General features: G+C 40.5%; 1 protein-coding gene across 3 annotated transcripts; it reads left to right on the top strand.

Moving 5' to 3' along the window:
* Positions 1 to 588: 588 nt before the first annotated feature.
* Positions 589 to 23,964, top strand: sp4 (sp4 transcription factor). 3 transcript variants are annotated; one of them, XM_079591135.1, is made up of 6 exons: positions 589 to 718; positions 9,904 to 9,989; positions 11,547 to 12,987; positions 16,502 to 16,706; positions 17,764 to 17,963; positions 21,819 to 23,964. In XM_079591135.1, the coding sequence occupies exons 2-6, from the start codon at positions 9,921 to 9,923 to the stop codon at positions 22,067 to 22,069; spliced, it is 2,166 nt and encodes a 721-aa protein (XP_079447261.1). In that variant the 5' UTR covers positions 589 to 718; positions 9,904 to 9,920; the 3' UTR covers positions 22,070 to 23,964. The 3 variants fall into 3 exon arrangements, with proteins under 3 accessions (XP_079447261.1, XP_079447260.1, XP_079447259.1); XM_079591134.1 differs by lacking the exon at positions 589 to 718 and adding an exon at positions 8,990 to 9,552; XM_079591133.1 differs by lacking the exon at positions 589 to 718 and adding an exon at positions 9,590 to 9,800.
* Positions 23,965 to 24,974: the final 1,010 nt, after the last annotated feature.

The following is a 24,974-nucleotide window of genomic DNA, read 5'->3' as shown; positions in this document are numbered from 1 at the left end:
TGCGTACATGCCTGTGTGTGTGTGTGTGTGTGTGTGTGTGTGTTTGCGCGTGCCTGTGTGTGTGTGTGACCATGGACCACAAAACCAGTCACGAGTCGCACGGGTATATTTGTGGCAATAGCCAACAATACATTGTATGGGTCAAAATTATAAAAAAAATGTAATGCCAAAAATCATTAGGATATTAAGTAAAGATCATGTTCCATGAAGATATTTAGTAAATGTCCTACCGTAAATATATAAAACATGTATTTTTGTGAGTGAATGCAGCACAATCGTGAACATAAATGCACAACTTTAAAGGAGATTTTCTCAATGTTTCCATTTTTTTGCATTCTCAGATTCCAGATTTTCAATAGTTATATCTCGACCAAATATTATGATGTATAAATCTCAATGTAAAAAAATGTACCCATGTGACTGGTTTTGTGGTCCAGGGTCACACACACACACACACACACACACACACACACACACACACACACACACACACACACACACACACACACACACACACACACACAAATAGGTGTTCTATTACTTTGTTCACCCATTTTCCTAATTTGTGTTGTCCCTGTGTTCCCTCTGAAGGCTCATCATCATCATCATCATCATCACTGATCCCGCAGAGTGAGCGCTTCGACGGGATGAAAACGGTTCCTGGGAGTGCACTTCTGTGCCTGCGCAGAGAGTCATGGCAGAGAAGTGTCCATCAGTGGTAAATCCCCCCTCCTGAAGGGCCCTATGAGCACTAACACTAACTCCAGAAGCAAATCCGTCTTTATAACCTGTCGAAACCATATTTAAGACCAGCCGGTAAACGTCCTGGCAGAGAGCGATGCACATCAGCCGAACGGCGTAGTGCGGGCGCTAATGGATCCAAGGTTGTATCTGGTAAATTACCGCACTAATAATGCCCGGGATGGCACCAAACTTCTACAGTTGTACAAATATGTTCTGTACTCATAAAACGAGGCATTGTAAAGTGTGTAAGTACATCAGGAGTTTATGTAAATAACACTTGCCTGATGATGGCGTATGCTACCGCTAACCCGGACGTCGAGGTCACTTCTGTGATTTGGGAAAAGCCCGTAAAAGTCTTGCGCGATCACCCGGTGTTGCCAGTAGCACCTCACTGCAGTGCACGAGATCCAGGGGGCGGAGCTGGATCCAGATCTAAGGGGTGGAGATGGGCAGGTTTAGGGGTGGGTTTAGGGATCAGGGGGTGGAGATGGGTAGGTTTAGGGGTGGGTTTAGGGATCAGGGGGTGGAGATGGGTAGGTTTAGGGGTGGGTTTAGGGATCAGGGGGTGGAGATGGGTAGGTTTAGGGGTGGGTTTAGGGATCAGGGGGTGGAGATGAGTAGGTTTAGGGGTGGGTTTAGGGATCAGGGGGTGGAGATGGGTAGGTTTAGGGGTGGGTTTAGGGATCAGGGGGTGGAGATGAGTAGGTTTAGGGGTGGGTTTAGGGATCAGGGGGTGGAGATGGGTAGGTTTAGGGGTGGGTTTAGGGATCAGGGGGTGGAGATGGGTAGGTTTAGGGGTGGGTTTAGGGATCAGGGGGTGGAGATGAGTAGGTTTAGGTAGGGCTGGGCGATATGGCCCAAAAAAAATATCACAATATTTTTTTTTATATCAGTCGATATCGATAATTATCGATAAATGTCAAATCTTTATTTATTTCAAGTTTAAAGACAGATTTGTACTCCTAAGTGAAAGCTGTAGAAACCAGAGCGTTGTGTTTTTAAACTACTCTTTATTGTCAGAACATATCATGACAAACACTTGCCAAACAGGGGAACATTTCACAAATCCGAGGTAGAACATTCAAACATTTGACATTTTTCCTTAACAAAATAAATATATTTATTTCAGTAGTATTAGCTTGAGTTAGGATGCAGATTTACTTTATACAATTTATGTTCATTAACAAAAACAGTTTTGTTTTTAAACACTTGTTAAAACAGTATCTGTTAAAAAAAAGTAACAACATTATTTTTATTTGGTAAAATGTAATATTCTTTAGTTTTATTAAAATTAACCATTGGTCATCCAGCATCATGCATTTAGATCATGATAACCACAGATACAATCTAACTTTATGGTTTCTATGGTATTTATGAAAACCAGCAGCCTAAATACATTATTAAAAACTGTAATTATATTCCATTAGTCTTTTAATACATTGTCTACATTAATAATATTATACAATTCAATATATATATATATCCCACATTTCATGGTGCAGTTAATATTACTAGGCTAACGTTACAGTAAATCGGTGGTAAATGATGGGAATGTGTAGACGGAAAAGCCTTCTGACTGTATCGTTGCGCACAGTGCTTCTCCTGTTCGTCAGCGCTGTTTCATCTGCCTTTAAACTGGTTTAAATCACTGAGACATTTGTGTTCCTCGCTGAATACAAGCGCTTCTCACTAGATCTCGTGACCGAGACCGATCAGAGTAAACGCGTCTGCTCGAGTGAGCTCGCGCTGTGCTGCCCATGGTGCTGCCGTTTGGACTTTGAGCCGAGCGGATAAACGGTCCGTGTGGCGCGCGCGGTTCAAATGAGATTCGTTCCGCTTTTGGCGCAAAAACATTATCGAGCATTTATCGAGCTCTTGATATCGTTTTATCGAGAAAAATTATATCGCGATAATTATCGTTATCGTTTTATCGCCCAGCCCTAGGTTTAGGGGTGGGTTTAGGGATCAGGGGGTGGAGATGGGTAGGTTTAGGGATCAGGGGGTGGAGATGGGTAGGTTTAGGGGTGGGTTTAGGGATCAGGGGGTGGAGATGGGTAGGTTAGGGGGGGTTAGGGATCAGGGGGTGGAGATGGGTAGGTTTAGGGGTGGGTTTAGGGATCAGGGGGTGGAGATGAGTAGGTTTAGGGGTGGGTTTAGGGATCAGGGGGTGGAGATGGGTAGGTTAGGGGGGGTTAGGGATCAGGGGGTGGAGATGGGTAGGTTTAGGGGTGGGTTTAGGGATCAGGGGGTGGAGATGAGTAGGTTTAGGGGTGGGTTTAGGGATCAGGGGGTGGAGATGGGTAGGTTAGGGGGGGTTAGGGATCAGGGGGTGGAGATGGGTAGGTTTAGGGGTGGGTTTAGGGATCAGGGGGTGGAGATGGGTAGGTTTAGGGGTGGGTTTAGGGATCAGGGGGTGGAGATGAGTAGGTTTAGGGGTGGGTTTAGGGATCAGGGGGTGGAGATGGGTAGGTTTAGGGATCAGGGGGTGGAGATGAGTAGGTTTAGGGGTGGGTTTAGGGATCAGGGGGTGGAGATGGGTAGGTTTAGGGATCAGGGGGTGGAGATGAGTAGGTTTAGGGGTGGGTTTAGGGATCAGGGGGTGGAGATGGGTAGGTTAGGGGGGGTTAGGGATCAGGGGATGAAGATGGGTAGGTTAGGGGGGGGTTAGGGATCAGGGGGTGGAGATGGGTAGGTTTAGGGGTGGGTTTAGGGATCAGGGGATGGAGATGGGTAGGTTTAGGGGTGGGTTTAGGGATCAGGGGGTGGAGATGGGTAGGTTTAGGGATCAGGGGATGGAGATGGGTAGGTTTAGGGATCAGGGGGTGGAGATGGGTAGGTTTAGGGATCAGGGGGTGGAGATGGGTAGGTTTAGGGGTGGGTTTAGGGATCAGGGGATGGAGATGGGTAGGTTTAGGGATCAGGGGGTGGAGATGGGTAGGTTTAGGGATCAGGGGATGGAGATGGGTAGGTTTAGGGATCAGGGGGTGGAGATGGGTAGGTTTAGGGGTGGGTTTAGGGATCAGGGGGTGGAGATGGGTAGGTTTAGGGATCAGGGGATGGAGATGGGTAGGTTTAGGGATCAGGGGGTGGAGATGGGTAGGTTTAGGGATCAGGGGGTGGAGATGGGTAGGTTTAGGGGTGGGTTTAGGGATCAGGGGATGGAGATGGGTAGGTTTAGGGATCAGGGGGTGGAGATGGGTAGGTTTAGGGATCAGGGGATGGAGATGGGTAGGTTTAGGGATCAGGGGGTGGAGATGGGTAGGTTTAGGGGTGGGTTTAGGGATCAGGGGGTGGAGATGGGTAGGTTTAGGGATCAGGGGATGGAGATGGGTAGGTTTAGGGGTGGGTTTAGGGATCAGGGGATGGAGATGGGTAGGTTTAGGGATCAGGGGATGGAGATGGGTAGGTTTAGGGATCAGGGGATGGAGATGGGTAGGTTTAGGGATCAGGGGATGGAGATGGGTAGGTTTAGGGATCGGGATGGAGATGGGTAGGTTTAGGGATCAGGGGATGGAGATGGGTAGGTTTAGGGGTGGGTTTAGGGATCAGGGGATGGAGATGGGTAGGTTTAGGGGTGGGTTTAGGGATCAGGGGATGGAGATGGGTAGGTTTAGGGATCAGGGGATGGAGATGGGTAGGTTTAGGGATCAGGGGATGGAGATGGGTAGGTTTAGGGGTAGGTTTAGGGATCAGGGGATGGAGATGGGTAGGTTTAGGGATCAGGGGGTGGAGATGGGTAGGTTTAGGGATCAGGGGATGGAGATGGGTAGGTTTAGGGATCAGGGGGTGGAGATGGGTAGGTTTAGGGGTGGGTTTAGGGATCAGGGGATGGAGATGGGTAGGTTTAGGGATCAGGGGGTGGAGATGGGTAGGTTTAGGGATCAGGGGATGGAGATGGGTAGGTTTAGGGATCAGGGGGTGGAGATGGGTAGGTTTAGGGGTGGGTTTAGGGATCAGGGGGTGGAGATGGGTAGGTTTAGGGGTGGGTTTAGGGATCAGGGGGTGGAGATGGGTAGGTTTAGGGGTGGGTTTAGGGATCAGGGGGTGGAGATGGGTAGGTTTAGGGGTGGGTTTAGGGATCAGGGGGTGGAGATGGGTAGGTTTAGGGGTGGGTTTAGGGATCAGGGGGTGGAGATGGGTAGGTTTAGGGGTGGGTTTAGGGATCAGGGGGTGGAGATGGGTAGGTTTAGGGGTGGGTTTAGGGATCAGGGGGTGGAGATGGGTAGGTTTAGGGGTGGGTTTAGGGATCAGGGGGTGGAGATGGGTAGGTTTAGGGGTGGGTTTAGGGATCAGGGGATGGAGATGACAACTTAGTGTTAACTAATAATTGTTGTAAACTGGTACTACCAACTAAATATTAGTGTATTCCTGGAACTGGGCGCCGTTTCACTACATGTCTCTAAATAAACTCTAACTTGAATAATGTTCGACTAAGGGTCATGTTCGAGGTCATGGTGCAAAGGACCCTAGGTTGAAATTTCTCCGAACCATCCCTTTAAGACATTGTGAGGAGGACCCACATAAACCCTGAATTAAACGTATTAACAACAGAATAAACAGAAATATGATCCTAAACGTGTGAGTGTGTTAGGTAACGGTTTAGCATTTCAGAATCAGAGCAAACATTTAATTATAATGATTCTGCACGAAAGTTTGAGGCCGCAGGTGCGTGCCAATTCACGTACTCAAGCACTATTATTCTGTGACGTGCTGTGGTATTAATAGTGCACGTATCACACTGAAAATTACACATTGAAAAAGTATACTTTAGAAACCCATGATGCACTTAATAAACAGACTCTGCTGTCTAAAATAACCTTATAAAGTTACACGCTACACTAGTGCATAACATCAGCGCTATGTGTCATTTAGGACACAGCTTGCATTTTTGTTTGAAAATCTAGTTTATAATAAACTGAAAATTGGAAGACAGAAACTTCATGGCATCTAATAAAGAATCTGCTCTGGGTCAACAATCAAATGTCAGGTCAAGTCACCTTTATTTCTATAGCGTTTTATATAATACAGCATTGTTTCAAAGCAGCTTTATAGTGATTACAGGAAAATAACGATTCAATGATGCAAACAGTTCATTTATTAAAGGACAAGTTCGGTATTTTACACTTAAAGCCCTGTTTACAGATCGTATCTGATGAAATAGAACGGTTAAGATTAAACTTTGGACAGATGCTGCTGTCGCGAGAATTTTAGGTTTATATCGCTTTCCCCCCTCACCCCCACAATGGTTGTCTATGGCCACAGGAAGATTCCTTCCTAAAACACATTAAACTTTCGTTTACAAAGACGTGAAACTCACCGAGTGGTCAGGGGTGTTCACTGATACGGTCCCAAAAAAAATCGCTGAAAAAGATGCATTCCAACAGGTTTTATCGTAGTTTTTGTCCAACTCCATGACTTGTATTAAATGTGCTGAGTGAGGTGCGGTATTACTCCGCCGCTTGAGTGTCTATTATTCAAGCTCTCAACGGAAGAATCACGGGTGTGACACGTTTGGCAAAATAGGTCCTAAATAAACCTAAAATTCTCGCGACAGCAGCATGTGTCCAAATTTTAATCTTAACCGTTCTATTTCATCAGATACGATCTGTAAACAGGGCTTTAAGTGTAAAATACCGAACTTGTCCTTTAAGTGTGAATATTAATGTAACCATGTCAACGAGAACGTCATAATCATGTTTTGTTCATGTCAGCTGCTGTCAAGCAAAAGAATAATTAGATATTTTCAAATTCTTGTACAATTTTCAGTCAAACAAGTTTAATTTGTAATTTCACATATATACAACATAATATAAATAATAAGATTAAACACAGAATAAACACAGAAGATCTAATCAGACCCAGTAGAGAAACAAGAGATAAAAGAATATATTTGTGCGTTTCACAGATTGTAAGAAATAATTCAAATATTGCATGTGCATGTACAGTATATGAAAACTTAGTCATTATATTAGTAAAGTATTTACACTAAAGTTGTTACTGTTATCTAAGAAAATATGGTGTCAGCCAGACTCAAATACTGCAGGATCTTTCTAACTTTTCATCATTATCACATTTAGCAGTCAATGAGGAACATAATTATGCAGTTAGTCAACAATATTTATAGGCTAGCTTTATTAGTTTAGGGAACAAACTCAATGTGATGCTATAAGATATCGGATTGGATCAAATCTTGAAAATGGGTTGTTCAAAAGAATTAACAGATTAGATCACAAAATCCAATCTTGGTTTTGATCTGGATCAAAGCATCAGTGTGTGTTGTTCAAAACTTTTTAGTATGATTGGAAAAACTTTGATCTAAAAAGAAAATCAAGATTATGATCCCAGCAGAAGGGTGGATTTCAGGAACAAAAATGTAATAAAACTTTTAACACACACACACACACACACACACACACACACACACACACACACACACACACACACACACACACACACACACACACACACACACACACACACACACACACACATCAACCCCTTCCCTAACCATAACCCTCCCCTAATCACACACACACACACAAACACACACACACACACATCATAACCCCTCCCCTAACCATAACCCCTCCTCTAATCACACACACACACACAAATCATAACCCCTCCCCTAACCATAAACCCTCCTCTAATCACACACACACACACATCATATCCCCTCCCCTAACCATAACCCCTCTCCTAATCATAACCCCTTCCCTAATCATAACCCCCAATAATTTGGCGGGGGTCATAATTCGGCACAAAAGTAAGATGCATTACCTGATCCTGGATAGCAGAACATGGGATTTCCAACAGCTGGGCCCATATTTTGTTGATTTTTAGTGTTTCTAAGTTCTTAAATTCACATAGATGAACTGAATCACATTAATATGAACAACATAATCCATAATGTTTCACAAAGGCATACGCTGTAGACCTGAATAAGTTGGCAAAAATAAAAAATAAATCGGCAAAATCTAAAAATTTGCATCAAAATTTTTCCATTTTTAAGTTTTAAATTCAAAGTTAAGTAAGCAGAACGGGCAGATTTTTTTATTTTGTACTCATACATATTAATTTATCTTAAATTTATTTAGTAGAGTAAGCTAATAACTCAAATTACTTAAAATAATAATGTAATCTCAATTTAAATATTTTTATTGGTGGAAACTTGGCTATTTAACTAGTTAATTCAGTGAATGCTAACTTGCTAATTGGTAAAACCACACTTTGAGAACATTATCATAGCAATTGCTGAATAAGTACGGCAATATATGATTTAACATAAGGCCTATTGTTCTCGGTAACCCCCTAAAAACCCATCATAAATTCTTCTAAATTACCATAGCTAAACATTAAACACTACTAAATTCCCCACTTAGCATTAATCTTGCACGCACAAAAAAAAACCAAACACATTAGCATTTACTCTCCCTTTCGATTATGGCAAAGCATGCTGGGAATGCCAGTTTTAGTTAAATTTAAGTCTGTCTAAATTAAAAGAAACAAGTTCATGAAACTCAAGACAGTGAAAAAAATTCGATTACTTACAGTAAAATGTGTTTTGTGAACTCTAAACTAATTTGCTTAATTTAAGTTTACCTACTCAGACGAATTAATTATTTTGAGCATTAGGGATCACAGTGTCACATTGTAAAGCTAACAAGCTTCTCTTTTTGTTAAATATTTAGCTATAAGCTAGCTGGTGCTATTTAGGCTAAATAAAAATATTGCCACATGGTTTAATATTGTTATGTAGGCTAATCAATGACATTCATGCAGTTTTAAGTGTGACTGAAGTGTCTAAATACTTTTGGGGGCCTGTAAGGTCTAGCTACTGCAAAGAAACACACTGCAGTTATTCTAACGATTATTTAACAGTAGTGATGGACTTCAGGGCGTGTGTGTGTATGTGTGTGTGTGTGTGTGTGTGTGTGTGTGTGTGTGTGTGTGTGTGTGTGAGTAGCCGAACTGGGCCGGTATGGTTCGTGTTTCTCCACCCGTTTCCATTCGCCCAACCCCCACATACCACAAGAGCCCGCCCTTCTTCATTCCGAACAACCGAACATGATAACACCCCCTTACGAACCGTCACTCGAGCCGGAGCTAAGCATCATGGGAGTTGTAGTCTCCAGCCGTTAAAAGGCAACGGACGCTGCGCGCTTTTGGAACTACGAGCCCCAAACTTCACCACGCCCACAGAGACGGTTGCCATCCAATCTGAATATGTGGGAGGGGAGTATCCGCCCACAAAAGCCACAGCAATTTTAGTGTGCCTCAAATGCAATTGTGCATCAAAAAAGTGAATTTCGGGAAATGTCGTGAGTGAATTCCGGCGAATAATATCATACAAATACTTCCGCGACAGATAAAAAAAGAGAGCGAAATAGCCCAGGCATGCTGGTTTGGCATTCATAGATATTTAAATGGCAGTGGGTGGGCCCTCGCGCAGACGGAGATCTCTGACAGACCTGCACATATATCCGCGGAGGGATATTAGTTAATTCCGGATCTAACAGCACAGATAGGCCCGGTTTCAACGCACACGGAACCGCCGCTACTCAACCCGACTCCCGCGGACTCGCTTGGCATTTTGCGCTCCGTTATTGAAGGGTGTTTTTGCATTGGCACCGCCCTTCCTGGCGGGGTGGGTCCGTGCGTCAGAGCTGCGCCACAGTCCGCGGCCGCTGGAGCAAATAGGCCGTCCTTCTGCTGGGCTGTTGCCTGCCTTCTCCCTGCCTTCCACGGCGTCCGGCCTTTTTTCTCTTAAACAACTCCTCTCCGGGTTTTATTAATGCGGAATGAGTGGTACGTACCCTCCCCTCCTTATGCGTCTCCACCCCTTAATTCTCCATGCGTGCGTCTGTGCTATCCATCCATCGATGTCCCCCTACTTTTAAATGGGATCTGCTGCTTATTTGTGCCCATTGATCAGTTTTGGGTGTTGTGCAATGCTTGTAATGGATAGGAAACCTTGCTTTTTGGAGATATTTATGTGTTTAGATGTCCTGGAGGCTTTTGCATTATAAAACTTGATCTTTGCATCATGCTTTTTGGTAATGCTGGATGCTTTACAAGTGTAATGTGGCATTGCATTTATTTGATTTACAACTCAAAAATGCATGTTTGCTTTGGTTTTGACATTTGACATTTTTACAGATCAAAAGAAAGAAGCCATGGCCACAGATGAGGGGAAAGCCAGTGGAGGTGAAGGGGGCACGAAAGGGAAAAGTTCTGGATCACAGGTACCAGTAAAGTTTGACTTGAAGTGGTCTGTCATTTCTGCACTGAAAGCACTTCCTGATTATTGCAGGGCGCTTGTGTGCACAGTTACACGCATACACACTGTTCCTGTCTTAACCTGTTATGCGGTGCAATTCTTTGATAAAACATTTGTGCACTGTGTTAGGTAACACTTTTAATCTTTAGTCGGAACAAACATTTCATTATAATGATTTTGCACAAACGTACAGTGGAGTCCAAAAGTCTGAGACTGTATTTCTGGTTTGAAATGCAGTTTAAACCCAAGAACAAACTAAAAAATATAAATAAAGAATAAAGATGTAAGAATCTGCTCTATTTCTTGGTCACCAATCGACATCAAAGACAGTTTTGTTTATGTATATATGCAAAATATATTTTCAAATTCTTGTACATATTTCACTCTCAAGTATATTTTTGAAAAATAATAATATGTATGTAATATACATAAATAAATAAAAAATACTTTTTGTGGAAAACATGGAGAACATGATCATGTTATGATAAAATAAACACTGCCGTTATAATACAAATAATAATATAAAGTTGTTAATAAAAATGTTTTCAAATTCTTGTACATTTTCACTAAAATATATTTATTTTGTTAATATAAGTTAGATTGTGAAAATATATTTAATATTTAATATATAATAATTTTTTGTGACAACAGAACATAATCATGTTTTGTAATGTCAGCTCAAGTGTTGCTGTAATTAAAGGAATAGGCCTAATAATAATATTAATAATATAAGCAAGAGAGATCATTTCAAATTCTTTTACATTTTTTCACTTAAGTTTTTTTTAAAAATAATATGATAATATAATGTAATATAATGTACATAAATAAGAAATATAATTTTTGTGGAAACAAAGAGAACATGATAATCATTGTGTCTTTATGTCAGCAATGCTGTTATAATAATAATAATATAATATTATTATTAATATAAGAAAAATTTATGTATATTGTATATTTTCACTAAAATATATTTATTTTGTTAATATAAGTAAAAAAAAAAAAATATATATATATATATATAAATTCGTATTAATTAGATTTTTTTTTTTGACAACACAGAACATGGTAATCATGTTTTGAAATGTCAGCTTCAGTGTTGCTGTAATTAAAGCAATAATTATATAAATAATATTAGCAAAAAGCATTTTCCAAGTTCTTTCCAATTCATTTATCACACAAGTATTTGTAAAAATAAATATAAATAACATAATATATATATAATAACTATATTATTTGTAATGCACATTTTTTAGAAGTATTTTCATTAGTGTTTCCAGACTTTTGCAACCCACTGTACTTTAAGTATTTGTTAGTATAATATTAATAATTTGGCTTTAGCAGAAAAGCCTTTTTGTCAAGTGGAGTTTGTTTCTCGAGCCTTTGATAGGGAAGTGTAGAGACTGTGGTTCACACACCCACTTACTCTTCCTGTGAACCCGCCCACATCTGCTGACTCTGACATCTCACTGTGTGTGTGTGTGTGTGTGTGTGTGTGTGTGTGTGTGTGTGTGTGTGTGTGTAGGATGCACAACCGTCTCCTCTCGCATTGCTGGCAGCGACGTGCAGTAAAATAGGAGGTGTTGGCAGCGAGGGTCAGGCGAACACACAACAGCAGATAATAATCGACCCGAACCAGGGTCTTCTTCAGCTCCAGAACCCCACGCAGCAGCTCGAGCTCGTTCCTGCACAGTTGACAGGAAACGGCTGGCAGATCATCGCAACTTCCCCTGCAACTGCAACCAAGGACAACGTTGGTACTAACCTCATCACCAATGAAGGCGTCGCGGGGCGAAAGATCAAGGCGATCGGCTCGAATAACTCCCCCGGCGCACAGCAACAGCAACAGTTTCAAATCATCCAGGTGCAGAATTTGCCGAACTCGTCGGGTGGGATCCAGTACCAGGTCATCCCGCACCTTCAGACCGCGGACGGACAGCAGATCCAAATAAGCCCCAGTAACTCCGCAGCTTTAAGCGTTCAGCCCGAACAGATCCAGCTCATTCCCACCGGAAACAACCAAGCTATTTTGGCCACGCCCCAAAGGACGGGATCCACCAGCATTGTCACTCAAAACCAGACGATCCCGCTTCAAATCAGGCCGTCGTTTCCGCTGCAACTGCAAACCATTCAGGGTACGCAAACGCCTATGGTGACCACGTTACCTATTAACATTGGCGGTGTGACTTTGGCTCTTCCGGTTATCAATAACGTAGCGGGAGCGGGAGGTTCGGTTCAACTGGTCCAATCAGCCGACGGAAGTATTTCCAATGGAAACCAGCTGATCGCGACGACTGTCACTAGCGCGGCAGAATCCAGCGGCATCTCGACCTGCACGACGACTGCGACGGGCACCGATTCTGTGGTCGTGACCTCTACGGATGGCATGACGTTATCCTCCGCGTCCGTCGGAGCTCCTGAAACCCAGAAGGACAGTCAGTCGGGTGATACCGACGCTCAGAACTTGGCTCAGTCCAACGGCCTCCAACCTGGATCCGATCAGACTGGCCAAATCCAGCAATTTCAAATCGTGGGGCATCCGGTTCTCCAGCAGATCCAGATCCAGTCGCCCCAGCAGCAGCAGTTAGTCCAGGGCTCCATACAGATCCAGCCCGGCCAGACTTTACAACCGCTGCAGCAGAACCTCCAGCTTCAGGCCTTCCAGAACCCCACGCAGGTCCTGATCCGGACGCCCACGCTCACCCCGTCAGGGCAGATCAGCTGGCAGACCGTCCAGGTCCAGAATGCAGGGATGCCCCAGCAGCTGACGCTCGCGCCCATGGCGTCGAACGCAGGCGGCGGGACCTACGCTCAGATCGCCCCGCTGACGCTCGGAGGCTCGCCCATCACGCTCACCGCGGCCCAGCTGCCCTCCGGCACCGGCGTGCAGACGGTGAACATCGCGGGCTTGGGCACGGCTGGAGTCCAGATGCAGGGCGTCCCGCTCACCATCACCGGCGTGCAAGGTAAGACCCGTGCGTCATGTGACACCTGTTGAAAACTGTATTTGTTCATAATTGTGTATGATATTTGGGTATAATATGTGAAATCAGGAGTGTTTTGATTAATAATTGGATTAATAATTATATAATAATAATAATAATTTAAATAATAATTATATTTGTGTATAATATTTGTGTGTAAAATGTGAAATCAGGAGTGTTTTGATTAATAATTGGATTAATAATTATATAATAATAATTCAAATAATACTTATATTTGTGTATAATATTTGTGTGTAAAATGTGAAATCAGGAGTGTTTTGATTAATAATTGGATTAATAATTATATAATAATAATTCAAATAATACTTATATTTGTGTATAAAATGTGAAATCAGGAGGGTTTTGATGAATAATTATATAATAATAATTTAAATAATAATTATATTTGTGTATAATATTATGTGAAATCAGGAGGATTTTGATTAATAATTGGATTAATAATTATATAATAATAATTCAAATAATACTTATATTTGTGTATAAAATGTGAAATCAGGAGGGTTTTGATGAATAATTATATAATAATAATTTAAATAATTATATTTGTGTATAAAATGTGAAATCAGGAGGATTTTGATTAATAATTGGATTAATAATTATATAATAATAATTTAAATAATAATTATATATTTGTGTATAATATGTGAAATCAGGAGGGTTTTGATTAATAATCGGATTAATAATTAAATTTGTGTATAATATGTGAAATCAGGAGGGTTTTGATTAATAATCGGATTAATAATTATATTTGTGTATAATATGTGAAATCAGGAGTGTTTTGATTAATAATTATATAATAATAATTTAAATAATAATTATATTTGTGTATAATATGTGAAATCAGGAGGGTTTTGATTAATAACTGGATTAATAATTATGTAATAATAATTAAAATAATAATTATATATTTGTGTATAATATTTGTGTATAATATGTGACATCAGGAATGTTTTGATTAATAATTGGATTAATAATTAATATTTAAGTTATTTATTTGGAATTTATAAATTTTCTTTTACATTTAAGTTGGAGAATCTCATTTAAAATAAACGTTTCCACCCCAAAAACAAATAGAGAAACATATATAACAACATTTATATAACATGTAACGCAACATCTAACGCGCAAGCAAATGAAACCTGTTTTAGGACTGTTTTTTGCATATATACTTGCAAAGCATATTTTACCTTAAGAATAATTGATAATTATTTATTTATAATTTTTTGCATTACAGTAATAAAAAAAAAAGTCAATAAAATTTGGGGTGGGGGTGTGCTCTAATTGTCAAGGGAAGACCCGCCCACCTGTGGAGCCGCGCATCATGTGACACCTGTTGAAAACAGTGTTTGTTAATATCTGTGTATAATATGTGAAATCAGGAGTGTTTTGATTAATACTTGGATTAATAATTATATTAGAATTAATATTTAAGCTATTTATTTGGAATTTTGGAGAATCTCATAAAAAAAAGTTGAAAGTTGGAGAATCTCATTAAAAAAAAAACGTTTTCACCCCAAACACCAAAAATAAAAATAAAAAATAAATAAAATACTGTATAGCCTATCCCCAATTTGAATATATAAAAAAACATGTAATGAAGCAAATGAAACCTGTTTCAGGACTATTTTTTGCATATATTATAACAAAGCATATTTTTCCTTAAGAATAATTTATATTTATTTATTTATTTATTATTTTTTGCATTACCGTAATAAAAAAAAAAAATTGGGGTGTGGTTGTCCTCTAAACAGTAAAGCAAAACAAAATGCTTTTAGGGTAAATATGATCTGGAAATGATTCAGCATCACCAATCAATAAGTTCTGCGATAACTATCAATATGCTTTTAAACATATATCCAAAAAGTAAAATATTTGACTTTAAACTTTGATGATATTTATACTTTTAACCATTTGTGAACTGTTTTTGATGTTTAATTTGAAAAATGACAGACTCTGTAAACTAGCGGAGAGGTAGCATGAAATGCAGTGGTGTGTTTTCCATAGTCTCTTTATTACTCATGAAGTAAAACGGCGAATTAAGGCCATTATATTTTATTAGTCAGAGTCTGAATGCTGTTTCCAAATCCTTCGTGAGGTGTCAGATTTCAGACTCTTTGTTACTGCCCTTTGCAAGTTTGCTTCCACCCTGGAAAAGAAAGTTTCAACAGATTTCTCCTGGAAGTGTGTTTTACTCGGATAGCACTGGCTTTTAAGGCGAGACAAAACATCGTTTTTTTTTTTCCACTGGTCAATTTTGAGATTTTGGGCTATTTGTCTTCAGTAACATGTCTTCTTTCAGACTTGTGCTGGAAAAAAAGTCCAAAATACACATTTAGGTCTTTATTTTACTACATTTTGTCTGTTTGCATGTGTAGATTTCTCCTAAATTCATCAAAAGTTGGCGTTATAAATCATCCCGCAGCCCGCGATCTCTGCCTCCACCCCGTCATCACACACACTGTTAGAAAGCTCTCTCTCTGCTGTACAATGCTGTCGGATCCAAATATGGTCATTTCGTGTTTATCAGCAACCAATCATGAAAGTAAAATGGGCGATTTACCTCGAAATGCTGATCTCATTGGCTGAGGCTAATTTCTGACAACGTGATTCGTTCAGAATTGTCACGTGACGCGCTCTGACATTTCATACTATATATATATATATAAGCGTTTTGATGCTATGATCAGTGATGGATGAAGCAATAATGAGTTTTGGATGTTAAACAGTGTGATACATGGATTTTACTTGGTCCTAAAGCATATTTTGTCTGTAATTCGTGGCTTTCAATAGAAATTAGTGGAATTTTGCTATAAAAAATCTTTAAAGGCCGTTTTCTCAAAATTAGTTTTTTCTCAGACTCCGAGTGACTGACTTTACAGTCGTATTCCTAACTATATTGTGAAGGTTTGTCCTGAGGGATTTGTTGATATATCATTCTTGGCCTGGTTTATATTACATTGTATGCCTAAAAATAGGGCGGAAATCAATTTTTTAAGGCTATTGGCAGTATTTTCTGATTTACAGGGTAACAAAAGAAGATATTCATAATCCCCTTTGGTAATGTCTTATCATTGAATATGTCAACAAAATGCAGAAATCATTTTGAACCTTGTTTTTTTCAATGGTCAGATTTGTCACTTCAAAATATATGCAAATTAGCGCATATTTAAATAGATATAGCCTGATTAGCATATTTAAACATACAACTACAGAAAACTTGCAATACATTTTTTTCTCCTATTCATGTGAGTAATCAACTGGTAAAGTTTAATGGTGATATCTGTCTGTTAAATATTTTACCCTATTCACCTGTAGTGTCTCGTCCTAAAGGTCTAAATTATATCCAAAGTTTCTTTTTTCGTTATTTCCCAAAACCTGCTAGAGTTATTCATATCCATTGACGAATAGAGCAGTTCTTGCAATCAAGCGTCCACAGAGTGATTTAATCAATAGTACTGTTTGTAAATTCCCACAGGTCAGCAGCAGGGTCAGGATGGGGTCAAAGTTCAGTCCACCCCAGTGACGGTCACGGTGGGCAACATCAGCAGCACGACCCTGAACGCAGTGAGCCCAGACCAGATGGGACAGGTCCAAAGCCCGTCGGACCAGGAGGGTCAGCCCAGCAAGCGGCTGCGCAGGGTGGCCTGCTCCTGCCCCAACTGCAGGGATGGAGAGGGGAGGTACGGCAGAGGATAGCATGCACAACTTCACAAAGTCTCATTTTGCACACAAAAAGTGATTCATCTGAGGCTACCTTTTATTTAAAGTAGCATATTTGTGTTTCATAATTAAATTTACTTTTAGATTTTTTTTTTTTTATTATTTTTTTTTTTACATAAAATCTATTTGGAACTATTTTATTTTGTGTTTTATTTAGATAGTGAAACAATTTGTTTTTATTATAGTATCTAACCTGGCAAGTAGGATATTTTTTTATTGTTCTATAGGCTATACATTCTCTCTGTGTGTGTGTGTGTGTGTGTGTCTGTGTCTGTGTCTGTGTCTGTGTCTGTGTGTGTCTGTGTCTGTGTCTGTGTGTGTCTGTGTCTGTGTGTGTCTGTGTCTGTGTGTGTGTGTGTGTGTGTGTCTGTGTGTGTGTGTGTGTGTGTGTGTGTGTGTGTGTGTGTGTGTGTGTGTGTGTGTGTGTGCACGTTTTCAGTGTAAACTGATAGGGTTAAAGCAGAGGAACCAAAAGAGATTAAGCAGGAGGATTAAAAGTGTTTGAGTGGAAGGTTTTTACACACCTTTTGGTTTTTCGCTAGCAGTTAAGCACCACTCACAGAAAATGAAAAAAAAAAAACTTTACAATAAGGTTCATTAGTTAACATAAACAGAGGATGAACAATACTTCTACAGTATTAATTAATCTTTGCTAATATTAATTTAAACATTTACTAATACATTATTAAAATCAAAGGTTGTGTTTGTTAACATTAGTTAATGCAGTGTGAACTAACATGCACAAATAATGAACTGTTTTTTTTCTAACATTAACAAAGATTAATAAATACTGTAACAAATGTATTTCTCATTGTTAGTTCATGTTAGTTAATACATTAACTAATGAACCTTATTGTAAAGTGTTACCGTTTTTTAATAGATAAGACTGTACAAAAATGCACACACAAATCTCAAGAGCCTTTTTTAACGGATAAAAAAGTACTTAACGTGATGTTTTTGTGGATTTTGACAAGCTAAAGCATTTTTGAGCATCAGTTCTGTGTATTCTCTGGACAGAAACAACAGTGACCCCTCCAAGAAGAAACAGCACGTGTGTCACATGGAGGGTTGCGGAAAGGTGTACGGCAAGACGTCTCACCTGAGGGCTCACCTGCGCTGGCATACGGGAGAGAGACCGTTCGTCTGCAACTGGATCTTCTGCGGGAAACGCTTCACCAGGAGCGACGAGCTGCAGCGGCATCGCAGGACGCACACAGGTGCGCAAACAATCACACACATGCACACACACACAGGTGCGCAAACAATCACACACATGCACACACACACAGGTGCGCAAACAATCACACACATGCACACACACACAGGTCCGCAAACAATCACACACATGCACACACAGGCTGAAACACACAAATGCACACACAGGCTGAAACACACACATGCACACACAGGCTGAAACACACACATGCACACACAGGCTGAAACACACAACTGGATGGAAAACATTCACAGGAATCTACAGGCTATATTTCTCATTTACTTCTCATTAGCCATTTTATATATTAAAGCAATAAGCGCCTTGAAGCCGTGTTTTACAGTGAATGTAAAACAGCTGAGGGGCGTTGTTAGTTACGATGCGGAGTGCCTAAAATATTAATTTTAATCTTTATTTTATTCATAAAATAAACACCAGCAACAAAAAATATAATGTTATAACACATTTATTCCTCCGCCAAGCAATGTAGTTCCAGAGAGGTTGCTAAGCAACACATGCAGCAACAAAGAATCACAAACGGCAGTTGCGCAGTAACACTAATGTAGAGCGGTCACAGGTGTGTGTGTGTGTAACACTGATGTAGAGCGGTCACAGGTGTGTGTTTGTGTAACACTGATGTAGAGCGGTCACAGGTGTGTGTTTGTGTAACACTAATGTAGAGCGGTCACAGGTGTGTGTTTGTGTAACACTGATGTAGAGCGGTCACAGGTGTGTGTAACACTGATGTAGAGCGGTCACAGGTGTGTGTTTGTGTAACACTGATGTAGAGCGGTCACAGGTGTGTGTTTGTGTAACACTGATGTAGAGCGGTCACAGGTGTGTGTAACACTAATGTAATGTGGTCACAGGTGTGTGTTTGTGTAACACTGATGTAGAGCGGTCACAGGTGTGTTTGTGTAACACTGATGTAGAGCGGTCACAGGTGTGTGTTTGTGTAACACTAATGTAGAGCGGTCACAGGTGTGTTTGTGTAACACTGATGTAGAGCGGTCACAGGTGTGTGTAACACTAATGTAATGTGGTCACAGGTGTGTGTTTGTGTAACACTGATGTAGAGCGGTCACAGGTGTGTGTTTGTGTAACACTGATGTAGAGCGGTCACAGGTGTGTGTTTGTGTAACACTGATGTAGAGCGGTCACAGGTGTGTGTAACACTAATGTAATGTGGTCACAGGTGTGTGTTTGTGTAACACTGATGTAGAGCGGTCACAGGTGTGTTTGTGTAACACTGATGTAGAGCGGTCACAGGTGTGTGTAACGCTAATGTAATGTGGTCACAGGTGTGTGTTTGTGTAACACTGATGTAGAGCGGTCACAGGTGTGTGTTTGTGTAACACTGATGTAGAGCGGTCACAGGTGTGTGTAACGCTAATGTAATGTGGTCACAGGTGTGTATTTGTGTAACACTGATGTAATGTGGTCACAGGTGTGTATTTGTGTAACACTGATGTAGAGCGGTCACAGGTGTGTGTTTGTGTAACACTGATGTAGAGCGGTCACAGGTGTGTGTTTGTGTAACACTGATGTAGAGCGGTCACAGGTGTGTGTAACACTAATGTAATGTGGTCACAGGTGTGTGTTTGTGTAACACTGATGTAGAGCGGTCACAGGTGTGTGTAACGCTAATGTAGAGCGGTCACAGGTGTGTGTAACACTAATGTAATGTGGTCACAGGTGTGTATTTGTGTAACACTGATGTAGAGCGGTCACAGGTGTGTGTTTGTGTAACACTGATGTAGAGCGGTCACAGGTGTGTTTGTGTAACACTGATGTAGAGCGGTCACAGGTGTGTGTAACGCTAATGTAGAGCGGTCACAGGTGTGTGTAACACTAATGTAATGTGGTCACAGGTGTGTGTTTGTGTAACACTGATGTAGAGCGGTCACAGGTGTGTGTAACACTAATGTAATGTGGTCACAGGTATGTGTTTGTGTAACACTGATGTAGAGCGGTCACAGGTGTGTGTAACACTAATGTAATGTGGTCACAGGTATGTGTTTGTGTACCATTCCTGATCACTAACACACACTCACAGCGTTCGGCTGGTCTTGCGTCTGTCAGGGCAGAAGTGAAAGCTGATGCTCTCCGTGTGCTTTTCCGTCATCTCCGGTCGCGCTCATATGTAAATTGCGCGAGTTTATTTTGTCCATTAGATCGAAAGATCTGAAAAAGCCCATCCATGTACCCGCCCGTAGACCCTTCCCTCGAAGAAACCAAGACCGAAGTGTTTGAAAGTGGACAAAAGAGACGGATTAAACACCAGGAGAAAACGGAATGTGTCTCTCTCATCAACTTGTGATCCGATCGACCAAAACGCATCTTAATACCAGGTGTAAACAGGGCCTAAGATGACATTTAGATGAATTCATTCTAGTATTTGCCTTATTCCTGAAGCATACAGCACATGCTTAGCCTGCAAATCCAGAGTTCTCGCGAGAGCACAATTTGAATTTGCTCAGCGAGTCACTCTGGCATCGAGTAATGATGCTCATTAACTATGCCCTTGTAGCCGAGCTGCACCAATCACATCGGGTTATCTGATATAGGCGGGCCAGAGGCGAGATGACGACAGCGCTGTGACGTCGAAGTCATTAGTAAACATTGCGAGATGGCTGTGGATGAACACCAGTTGTTTGAAATGGCTTTGGCCGCTACAATGAACAAGTTAGACTTGGCTTTTTATCTAAAAGAGGAACAGAAGACGGCGCTTGAATCGTTCCTTTGCAAGAAAGACGTTTTTGCTGTTTTGTCCAATCTACCAGTTAGCTCCGCTGGTAGATAAGCGTTTGTGATTGGTCGTAGTGTTATCCAATTGGCGTGCAGTGAGATTTTCAAATATATGCTTGGTGACGTCTCTGAATGGTTAGTTGATGAATTTATGTTGCTGATGTGGAGTTAACTATCTTCAATTAGCATATTCTGTCATGGTAATCTATAAATCGTATAGGAACTGTTGTGAGATGCACACAGAGTGACTTTCTAGTGCATGTGAAAAGACGGATGCTAAAGTTTGAGCTGACTTACAAATGTGCTCGACTACAACAACTCTTCCTCTTCTCTACATGGACTGAGCACATGCTTACAATTTGGCCAAAACAAGGTATTTTAGCAGGCTGCATAATACTGCTTCCTTTCGGAAAAACATTTGCATCGCAAGCACGAATATGAGGCCTTAAAATGCTGAGAAGGCAGCTCAGTAACAGCTGATATGAAAGTGGTTTATGCTTACAGTTTATATCTATGTCTCATTTGCCATAATATCAATATATATATATATATATATATATATATATGTGACCATAGATCACAAAATCAGTCATAAGTCGCACGGGTATATCTGTGGCAATAGCCAACTATACATTGTATGGGTCAAAATTATCCACTTTCCTTTTATGCCAAAAATCATGAGGATATTAAGTAAAGATCATGTTCCATGAAGATATTAAGTAAATTTCCTACCGTAAATATATAAAACATGTATTTTTGTGAGTGAATGCAGCACAATCGTGAACATAAATGCACAACTTTAAAGGAGATTTTCTCAATGTTTCCATTTTTTGACACCCTCAGATTCCAGATTTGATTTTCAATAGTTATATCTCGACCAAATATTGTCCATTCCTAACAAACCATACATCAGTATTGAAAAGCTTATTTATAATATCTATGTATAGTATACATCTCAATTTCAAAATTGACCCATGTGACTGGTTTTGTGGCCCAGGGTCACATATTGGCAATGAGCCACCCTGATCTCTAGCTATCTGTATTGTATTTGCTGTTTCCTGTTTTCTTGCTCTGATCTGAATAAACTAACGATCGTCTCCGTCCCGATCAGGTGAGAAGAGGTTCGAGTGTCCGGAATGTTCCAAGAGGTTCATGCGCAGCGACCACCTTTCAAAGCACATCAAAACCCACCAGAACAAAAAAGGTGGGGCGGCACTTACCATCATCACCACAGATGAAATGGAGGAGGAGGTGGACGAGGTCCTGGGCTCGCCGAGGATCGTCACCGTGGCGTCGCTCTCGCAGGATTCCGACCCGGCCACGCCCACGACTTCAAACAATTTAGAGGAGGAGTTTGAGTAGTTTTCCCTCCAAATATTATCGTCTAAAAGCACCACGATATTGTTTGTTCTTTTGTTGGTATGTTGATTTGTTTATGTTCTTCATTCTTTTTCTATTGACGATGGACAGCTGTTTGAGCGTACTCGATTTTTCATATGGAAGTTTAATAATATCAAATATTATGACAAAGAATAATCTAAATGAAATATGGAAATAGTATGAGCTGTTAAGAGACATAACATGCGCGCGTTGAACGAAGACGTTTCGAGTAGCACAAGAAGTACTAAAGTTGCTCCTGAAGATGTCGCTATGCACAAAAAATGATATTTATCTGTATTCACAGTGGCTACGGATTAAATATACAGTCGGGGATGAGAATCGTTGTTGGTCTGTGGTTTTGCGTACGATCAGGCTAGAAAGGTGAGCAGCGAACAGGTCTTTAGTACACGTTTAGAGCCTCAGCACAAGCTTGAAGAGTGACGGCGTCTGTGATTGGAGCGCGTTGCAAAGCGTCAGCCAATCACAGCCTCGCGTACAGAAGACGTTGAATCCGCGTTCGATGATTCAGTGTGTGTGTTGATTATCAGCTGTCAAACTTTTATGTAGGAGAAACGAGATTATAGAGACGGGCTATTTAAAGAAAAGCACATTAGATTTACAAATAATGCATTCCAGTTACGATTTCTTTAGAAAAAAAAAGAGAAAGGAAAAAAGAAGTAGAAAAAAAAAAACAATCTAGCTTTCTAAGACATGCTATGTTAAATGAAGGCAATACTATAAAGACAATCTTTGTAAAACCATGTTTACATTACTGAGGGGTGGAAAAGGTTTAAGAAAAACACCTAGAGAAGTTCTCTCTTATCTCAAGTCATATAAACTGTACTCTGATGCCTTAAAAACACTGCAGTACCACTACGTTACGGCTGGGTCGGGGGACGTGGGGCTTCGACTGTGTTGTCAAACATGTCCGTGTGGAGCAGTGCCCAGGTGACCGCGTTTATCTTTTTATACACGATGGGGAACGAACACTGTGGCCAGGGAAGGAGCGCGATGAGCCCTCGTCCGCCCAGGTAAAGATCCTCCCGACCCGTCAATGTGTCCTCCTGTCGCCCGATGAATTCAGTGCGCTCTCCAAAGAGATTTGACCCTGTTACGTGCACCAATCCCCTCCACACCCTCCCTCTGGACCGGTACGGGACGTCTCCAGGTCACGGAAACCATGAAGCCACTTAGATGAGTTTGATGTTCAGAAATCTGTGGTGTGGCGTTCTTCTTCGTGAGGTTTATGTTCTCCCGCTCTGGTTTAGTTTGGTTCGTTTTCATTTCAAACCCATTTTTGGTTCTCGCACAACAACACGAGTACATGCCACCTGTGTGAGTGTGTTTGTGTGTCTAATTTATTATTTATCCTTCTATTAGTATTTGCTAATGTGTATTGTGCGCTGTTAATGCAGTTATGACGTGCTGCATGGTTCATTTCCTCTAACGATCTCTATTTAGTAACGATTTGCTATTTCTAAACGTGGTCCTTTTAGAAGTAAAACTTTTAATTTATCTGAAGTTTCCCACCATGACGTGTTTCAAATGGAGAAAAAAAAAGTTTAAAAAGAAATGGTTGAAACCAAACAATTATAAATAGATGTTTTTGGTAATATTTTCTGTGGCGAGCGATTTTCTTTAATCTTTTCTAGTGACACCTCATTTGTAAATCATTTTTCTAAGATGTTCCTTTGTCCTCATGGCATTTGATAATGAATTTTTTTGCCAGGTTAGCCTGAAAGGCTGCAGTTTATTGATATTTTTAAAATAACTTTGTACAAACGTGTTATGTTAATGGGTAAAAAAAAAGGAAAAAGAAAAAAATCTTTGCCTGCATAACACTTGAAATTAAAGTGAGTAATTCTGTCTTAAATATTCCATGTCTATGTCGAATTCTTTATTTCAGTCTGTGGTTTTATTTACATCATGAGCTTTAATACGACCGAATGTAACCTGACTTACAGTAGGCTATTTCCTTCTTGGTAACGCTTTACTCCAGGGTTAATATTAGTTAACTAAATCATTTCTATAAATAATTTTGTTAAATTCAGCATTTACTAATACATTATTATGTTAATATTATTTAATGGACCTGAGATAACATTATGAATTATTGTATTTTAAAGCAATACGACCCAAGAAGCCATGGTTATTTCATAGCCAGAAATGTTTCATAAAATATACATAACAATGCTTCCGCTAAGCAATGTAGTTATTAGCAATGTTTAGCTGAATGCTTGCCAAGAAACACAAGGTAATACAGCAGTAAAGCCGACGTAATGACGTCACACGTGCGAGTATTCGAATTTCGAACTCTATTAATCGGCTTCGAATGCGGCTCAACTACTCAGGATCAAAGACAGTTCCTCCATTTTGTAATTATTGACTAACATTAGCAAAGATTAATAAATAGTCTAACAATTGTATTGCTCATTGTTGTTTAATTTATTAACCCAAAAAGTCTTTAATAAGTTAATAATGTTACTAGTGCTGTTATTTTGTATTAGACATTTGAATAAACATGATTCAAAAACAAGTTGTTTTAGCGAAAGTAGCCTACGGCATGTCACGCAGCTGATTGACAGGTCATGTGACGCTATACCGGTGTCATCCTGAATCTGATCACCAACACCAGAAGAAGTTCGTGTCTGAGGATCTGTCGAGTGGTGAAGTCAGTGACAGGAGGGCAGGAGTGAGGAAGATGATGATGATGAAGATGTGTGGAGGTGGTTCATGTGGGCAGCTGGGCGGATCTCTTTTGTTCTTCTCTTCATTTGATTGACAGCTCTGTACCTGCAGTGCGCCAGCAAAGGGGAGCTTTTATCCACTTCAACAGCTGCTGTGTGTGTGTGTGTGTGTGTGTGTGTGTGTGTGTGTCATACACTCA

Source organism: Phoxinus phoxinus (genome assembly GCF_949152265.1).
Source record: "Phoxinus phoxinus genome assembly, chromosome: 19".
Taxonomy (NCBI): Eukaryota; Metazoa; Chordata; class Actinopteri; order Cypriniformes; family Leuciscidae; genus Phoxinus; species Phoxinus phoxinus.
The sequence above is the reverse complement of the archived record's forward strand: the minus strand, read 5'-3'. Positions and strand labels throughout refer to the sequence as shown.

Bases quoted from the DNA above. Each gene is read 5' to 3' on its own strand.
- sp4 (XM_079591133.1), top strand. The intron at 9,990-11,546 runs GTACCAGTAAAG...GTGTGTGTGTAG, and splicing joins GGAAAAGTTCTGGATCACAG to GATGCACAACCGTCTCCTCT. The intron at 17,964-21,818 runs GTGCGCAAACAA...CGTCCCGATCAG, and splicing joins GCATCGCAGGACGCACACAG to GTGAGAAGAGGTTCGAGTGT.